Here is an 8042-nt window from a genome sequence, read left to right on the forward strand (position 1 = left end):
TAACAGAGGAAATGTTTTTCCAGCAATCAGTGCTGTATGGAAGTTGAAATCTGCTCTAGCATTCCTGGTTGGTTCTTCTGCCGATTTCTGCCCAGCTGAGGGTTTAGTGGCCTCGTGAGCAGGCTTGGTGTAGGCAGAACACGAGTTGTCACTGCAGCCTCCCACTCTGGTCAGTCCCTGCCTGCAACAGCCCGGGGTTGGCCTCTGTGCCCACACGCCTCTGGGAGTTGTGGCAGACACTGCTCCTTAGGTGTTTTTCTACAGCCTTTCCAGCAGCAGTTTTGTGATGTGTGAGATACTCAAGGCTATAGTTTTCCTCTAAAATTAAAGTAAAGCTTCTGGTAAAAGTAGGTTTTTATAGTTTGGTTTAATATTTTGGGAATTATTTAGGCTTATATAGTACCTGTTGAAGTGCAGTGAAATAGGAATTTCATCCATATTAGTTTTAACTCTTTTTTATTACCATCTTTGTAGTTTGATCATTGTCTGAATAGTCAAATAAAAGCTAAATAATTTTCTGTCATCTATCATTATTTATAGAAGTTTAAAATAAATTAAAAAAATACACATTGAACATAGGAAATGCTGCCAGCATTAACAGCGTAAACTAGAGAGGTAAACATATACACAATTATATCCTATAGGTGAAGTAAGGTGAAAAGCTGTAAATAAGAGATCTACTTCATTACATTAATACTGCTTTTTTTTTAAGATAGCTGCTTTTGTGTGATATGTTCTCTGAAAATTTACATTTATGGTTTGGGACATAAAACTAAAAAACTATGTAGAAATTCCTTGGTCTCTACATTAATCCCTGTTCTGAATTTCCCAAGCCATGCAAATGAATTATATCCCCTCGCCCCCTCCTGTACTTATGCAATATAGTGTTGGTTTTTCAGCACAGTTTAAAAAATAGTGGCAAGACTTTTAGATCTCTGGTGGCCTTTCAGAATAAAGACCAGGAACAAAATGGGTTTAGATTTTTCACATTCAAACCATTCTTTTTTTCTTTCAGCTTCTGGAAGTTTTGATCTCCTTGACAACACTGACATCCATCTGCACTTCCCAGCTGGAGCTGTCACAAAAGATGGACCATCTGCTGGTGTTACCATAGTAACCTGCCTTGCTTCTCTCTTCAGTGGGCGGCTGGTGTGTTCAGATGTAGCCATGACAGGAGAAATTACACTAAGAGGCCTTGTTCTTCCAGTATGTATCGTTCGAGAAAAGAGCTAAGTTGTATTAATTCTCCATATTGTAGGTGTAAAGTCTGTTTCTAGCCATTTACAAAAGCATGGTCTTGCTGGATCATTCCTTTAGCAGCAATCCAGTCTCTTTTGGTGTAATTGTAAGAGGCTGATGGAAGCCAGCCTAGGCTAGTGCTGTATATGCATGTGTCTGCTTTGCATTTAATGTTAAAAATGGCCTTGATGCTGTTTTCAGGAAGTGCACATTATCTAGTTAGAAGGGAAACGTAGAAATCCTAAAATTCAAGATAGTTCCAAGATAAATATATTGCAATTTCAACATATGCTACCTAAAACTACTAGTACAAAAGTATCTCTGGTTTGACTGAAAAGTTGGGTTTTTTTGAGCTCTCACGGTAATTTCATGTAGGTTACTCCCAAAATTCTCTGTGTATTTTTAGACTCCACGTATATGTTGTTACTTATATGTAGTTCAGCTGAATGATGTTCCCATAAAGCTTGTTAAAAGCATATGAGGGCAAAGGGAACTTTCAGCAAATACATTTTTAGTTTTAAGTATCAAATGGAGACTGGCATAATTGATTAAAACAGATATAGATGATCTATCATCTCATACCAAATAACGGACAAAGGAAGGATGAGGTTGGAAGACAGTATTCTGTTTCATGCAGTAGAGTAAACCAGAGCTAACATAATTAAAGTAACAGACTGGAAGGCCCTCAGAACTAGTGTTCTGGTGGCCATTATACTGACAAGATTGCCTTTTGTTAAAGGCTCTGGTGAAAAATAAACAACTGCCTTAACTCTGATTTGGTAAAAGTTTGCTGAGCTTTCCGAATAAAGTGCTTTTATTGCACCGGTGACCAAACTTTGCCTATTGTTTAAGGTACAGAAGTTACTCGTCTGTGCTAAATCATTTATAAAAAATGACTCTTACCTTCTTTCTGAATGTTGGCTAGGATCTATTATTAGTAATTTTAATTTATGCGAGCATGCCATTAACTGCATCTGCTGCCTGAAAGAAAGCAATGTGGTGAGTATTCAGTAGTAGTGTCCAGACTAGACTGTGATCACTGTGAAGATTTATGGCTCTCTGTTACTTTGATTTGCAGAAGCCTAAATAGTACTTTTTGCTATAATGCAAGCCTTTCTTTTCCTCTAAAGCATCATAAAAGTACAGGTTTCTTCTGTAAAACGGTCTTAAAATAGGATTTGAAAAAAGTTTATGGGGAAGAAGCTACAGCTGTGACTAAAAGAAAAACTAATTTTAAAGCCATCTTTACATGTCATTACAAACTCAAAATAGGTAGCTTATTGAAGTGATACTTACTTTCCTAGAGCAAAGCCATCTTTGCACTTTTGGGGCACTTTTGTATTTTCTTTTGTTTAACTCAAGTAATTTGTTGTGTAGCATTGCATCTGTAAGATTTTTCCCCTTTTCCTCTTCTAGTGCTGCCTTTATTTTGAAAAACTTTTGTTCTTACGTAGGCATAGGATTTCAGCATGCCACCTTTATTTAGAAAATAATTTCTGAAAATGGATGACTTTTCAACTTCTGATACTTGTACCTGCATTCCTAGATAAATTTTTAATCCAGAGAGATTTTTTCCTTCAGTTATGGAAACAGAGTGCTATAGCATAACGTATTTGGAACTAGATGATCTTCAAAAGTTCCTTCCAATCCAAACCATTAATATATTTCCCTTGTTAAGCACATAATGAGGTAAAACTACTGCTAATTTTTTAATTACTTCACTAAATGATTGGGGGAAGGAGAACATTAAAATTTAACTCCTGGTGTGACTTCTAAATTTGTTACAATGATTACTTTATGAGAGTAGCATATATATATGTAAAAAACCCTATGGTATTTTTTTTCCTCATTAGGTTGGGGGAATTAAAGACAAAGTCCTGGCAGCACACCGAGCTGGACTGAAGAGAATTATCATTCCTCAAAGAAATGAAAAAGATCTTGAAGAAATTGCAGTGAACGTACGGCAAGATTTGACTTTTATTATGGCAAGCTGTCTGGATGAAGTTCTTAATGCAGCTTTCGATGGAGGATTTTCAGTTAAGCCCAGAGTTGAGCGTTTGAATAGTAAACTTTAAGTAGCCAGGCTGAGATTAACTTCTATATCAAGTTTTAATAGAGATCAGTAACTATCAAGTATAAATATGAGGTACATGTGATTGTTTAAACGTGGGTGTAAGTGCAATCAAAATAAAAATATTACTTCAGCAGTTAAGAACCCAAAACCGCATTTTATGGGCATATGCTACTACAAAGAACCTTGGGGAAAAAAACTTTTCTTCATAGTGGGTTTCAAGCATAAGCTGAAGTTCTTGAGAAATATTTGCTTACTTTATCTGGTATGTATTTATATAAATGTCAACAGCTGATTATATCTGTAAAGGGGGAAAAATCCCTAGACAGGGAATAGTATGCAATTTGTGTATTCAGAAGACACAAACTGCAGCAAAATGCTGCCTAGCAAGAGGAGCTAATAGAGATGGGATGTCACCCTGATTTGGTGCAGTTTTCTTATTTAGGAAATAGCACTGAAGCAATATACTATGGAGCAGTGACATCACAGGAAAAACATTTTTTGAAATTTAAAAAAATACTTAAAGGATTTAACCAGATGCAATATAGTCTAAATTAAGTAAGTCCTTTCAGTACTCACAAGAGTTACAGCATGTAGCAATGTCAATGTAGATATCATTTTCAAAACTAAATACAGGAATGCATTAACTTTTGTCTAGGAAGGGAGACAATGCACTAAGGTTCACATATGCGAAGTGGTACTTACAGCACTGGAAGTAGGTGGAGTGTACTTGAAGACTTCATGAGAAAGACTGAGCATGGTAACACTTTGGAGGGGTGAAGTACACGTCCTTAATTCTTACCCAATACAGAACTGGGAATATTGATTCTGGGATGCTTGTTTAGACTCTAAAATTAAATCAATTTAAGCAATGTCAAGAAAATTACTGGATAGTTAAATTGCATTAGGTACTGCACACTGTGAATAATGTAAGGTTTGAGAAAGTGTGTCAGTATCCTATCTGAGCTGATAGCTTTGTCTCTTATCTTCCCTTGAATGCTAGAGAAAATAGAAATTTAACCTTACGTAAGCTACAATTCTTGAGTTTCTCACTGTTTTACACTAGGGTCAAGCACAAGAGAAAATCCAGTATCATAGTCCGTTCTTGCTCATTGATCCTGAAACAAACTCAAGTGTGCTTGAAACCAATAAATCAAAATTAGCAGCTTGTTTTGCTTTATTTTCCATAGGTACAAACAAAGCTGATTTACCTATTTACCTGGAACTTAACAGTAATTGTATTAATAAATTTAGTGGGTATTTCTGCATCTGACTTATAAGATCTCAAAACTTTCACAGAAGACTTCATCTAATAAAACGTTTTAAAAAAACACCTTTGTTTTACTCTTTTAAGAATTAATTATACTCTTAAGTAATTCACTAGCTAAGTTCCAAGGTTAAGAGTCAACAAGGAGTCTTTATGTTTTCTGCCTTACAGAATACTTGAACACAAAAAGTACAAAAAAAAAAAAAAGGGCAATCAGTAAAATAGCAGAAAGGAATGGTAACTAATATCCTGCTTGGCCTTCACTCAACACCAGTAGGGGAGAAAAAAAATGTTCTCTTTACCAAACTTAATTAATATTAAATAACAATCCTGCAGTACTTTATGCTAGTAAGAAAACAGATGTGCATGGAATTCCAGTGCAGTCTGTTTATACATATAGAAAAAATGCAGTTTTTGAAAGACAGTAAATATAGGGTGTTTTTTTTGAGAAAAAAAAAAAAAAAAAAAAAAAGGCTTCTACAGCAATTTCACTTCAGAAGAACAGGGAGTTGCTCCCCAAAAAAGTTGAGCAATGACTTTCTGCCACACCACTCCAATGTCTTGTCTACCTGGACTTTATCTAAAAGGTGAAAAATTTAATGTAACTCTAAAGATCTTTACCTGAATTTACTTAGAGATTTTCATGTTCCCACTTGTCACCACAAGAGGTGACTTGGTTATGTTACTTTTTGTTTTTTTTTTTTAATATAACCTAAGCATTACCCATTATAACAGCAGATAATTACATTTAAGTGTATTTTATTTTCATGAAACACTCTAGAGAATAACAATCTGTGCAGCAGCAAACCAGAATATTAATGATCTTTTAAAGTAATTTTGATATACTAGGGATTATTCTGCTTTGCACTGACATTTAAGCAGACCTGATAATAAACATGAGCGTGTCCCTCAGAATATACTAGAAGGTAACTAAGTTTATCAAAGGTAAAAGTCAGCAGTGGTAGTTCCTTTCCTCTATCCACAGTCCACACTCTAAGTTGCTACAGATAAAACTATCCCACTAGTGCAATTCATGCTTTTAATCATAGTGGCTTTGAAACAATTCTGAATAATGCAGTGGTATAGGTTAGCAATACAAAACAGTTCATCTGCTTCAATTTAAAGCAATATTGCAAACAAAAACCAATCAGACATGTCAAAACAGAATCCAAATATTTGGATTTGTCAAACATTTTCCTTTTAAGGCTTTTTGTTGTTTTCAAGACAATGAAAAACAATGGAGGTAGTAATAGGGGATAAATATAAGATCTACTGCATTTCATCTATTAGAGACAGACTTGAATACTTTCCCAATACAGCAAAGAAAAATAGTACTTTCTAAAATAAATAGCTAATGCTAAGACATTGGCAGGCTTTAATACACCATTTATTTTAAATAAGGTAGTAAGCTGTACAGATTTTTAGTACGTTTTCTTTTTTTATATATAACAGAGCAAGGTTTACTTACCAGATCCTCAAACTACTTAGAGGAGACCCACTGAATTATGCTTCCAATACTTTTGAGGATCTGGGCCTATGTATAATTTGTTTAGTCATTCCATCCGATGATGGGCATCAAATGTTTCATACAGGTTTGTGTTGTTTTGTCTATTACACCAAACAGAGTACCAACTTACATCATAGTAGTAAGTCCACCGTATGTTAGTTGTGCTATAGCGTGTCATCTGTAAAACACGATGAAAAAACAGTCTGACTTTATCCATTAGCTTCTAAAGCTCATTACAAATGCCCTTTTTCGTCCCCTTCAGAATCATACTCTCAAGTTCCAGCCTAAACAAAAATCACTGTGTATCAGTGCAGAAAAGTTTCAAGATTCACAGTTCTTCTGGGGACACAACATGAGTACAGGCAGCAGCAATCTCAAGTAACTCACACACTTACACAGCCCTGTGACATTCCAGTTGCAACTATCAGGCTACTCAGGGCAACCCTTACAGGTTCTTAGCTAGATTTCCTTACAGAACTTGAGCCGAGAAGCAGATAACCTTGGCAGGTAAACTCCAGTCCAAGCCAGCCAATGAGGAGTGAATGAGGGTGAGCTGGTGAGTACACATATGCCTATACAATCTATTTGCGTATTTAGCTGAGTTTCTGTCAGTACACCAGAAGACAAAACTTGGGTAAATATAGACAAGCTTAATTAGGTGGGAGTAATTACTGAGTTCAGAAGACTGCAAACAATTAGTTGTCTATTTGGTAAATAAAAAAAATGCTAGATTGAAGGATTCGTTTTGAAACATCTATCCACTGTCACAGTACATCTTTTAACTGAAATCTGTGCAAAATTTTAACAGCCTAAGAAACAAATTATAAGAAGTAATTTTTTTTCTTTCATTACACAAACCTAATTGTGGCTGTAGTAGTGTATGTATCCAACCTGAGGGGTTTTATGCTCCTTACCTGTACAACTACTTACCTTATGCACCAAAATAATATGAACAACACTTGACTTAACAAAGCAATTTCTGATAAGAAAGACAGTGCACAGTAAATAAACTGTATTTTAATGTGTTACAAAAGTAATTCATAGCCAGACTACCTCTCTGAACAGATGCCCATTACTACTAGGTTTGACAAAGATTTCCTTTAAATAGCTTAAGATGAAACAGCTTTTCACCTTATTCTTTTTTTTTGTCTCTCTGTTTTGTAACACAAATACCATTATACATTCATGGTTATTTTTTTCACATATAGGCTGTCTGCATTATGCCCAGTATCCTACAAAAGCTTTTATGGCTGGTGAATCATACCTGTGAGAGATTACTTGTATCTGACTGTGTATCATCACTAAAACAATATACAAAAATCAGTTCAAGAAATTACTTTAGTAACAACCAAGAGACATGAGGACAAGAAATTGAGCAAGAGTAGTAGTCATGTGTCAAACTTTGAGCTAAAGCAAAAAGCAAAAAATTGAATTTTAATTTGCCAGGTATTCTTTTAATGAGAAATATAAAAAGACTGCAAACATCTCGTTCTGACTGCCCTTTTTTTTTTTTTTTTTTTTTTTTTCCCCCGCTTTTTTTTTTTAAACAAATGGTCTGTTTTATAGTTACAAATACTGTGCAAGACAATACCTTCTTTGTACTGGAAAACCAACAAATACAAGGATGCAATTGAGTTTCTAAGCATCTCTAAATTTGAAACGTGATTTTTTTTTTTAGTTTGGAAAAATCTTGGTAATTCATTTATGTTAGATCATAACTCAAAGTACAACAACATCTAGACCTGTTTTTAAAGGAGCTTTCTTTCCTGATATATCTTTGAACATAATTACTCCTTTCAAGTTCAATACATTCACAAAATAGCTCAGTTAAGAACAGCATCACCAATGAATTGACTACTGGAAAGAGACAAAATTTACCAAACATACAGAAATATTAATTTTACCATAGCAATTATGCATATCAAAAGATGACACCTGTAGTTAATTTTAAAAAGATA

At 34.8% G+C, this 8042-nt stretch overlaps 1 protein-coding gene across 1 annotated transcript in view; it reads left to right on the top strand.

Moving 5' to 3' along the window:
- The window catches only part of LONP2 (lon peptidase 2, peroxisomal), a 44594-nt gene extending 39596 nt beyond the window's left edge, over window positions 1-4998 (top strand). The window contains exons 14-15 of the mRNA XM_082770044.1: window positions 1016-1206; window positions 3093-4998. Coding sequence (XP_082626170.1) covers window positions 1016-1206; window positions 3093-3314 — 413 coding nt within the window. The 3' untranslated portion in view covers window positions 3315-4998. The remainder of the gene's footprint in view (window positions 1-1015; window positions 1207-3092) is intronic.
- Window positions 4999-8042: the final 3044 nt, after the last annotated feature.

The sequence above is a fragment of the Aythya marila genome, assembly GCF_965140915.1.
Source record: "Aythya marila genome assembly, chromosome: 12".
NCBI lineage: Eukaryota > Metazoa > Chordata > Aves > Anseriformes > Anatidae > Aythya > Aythya marila.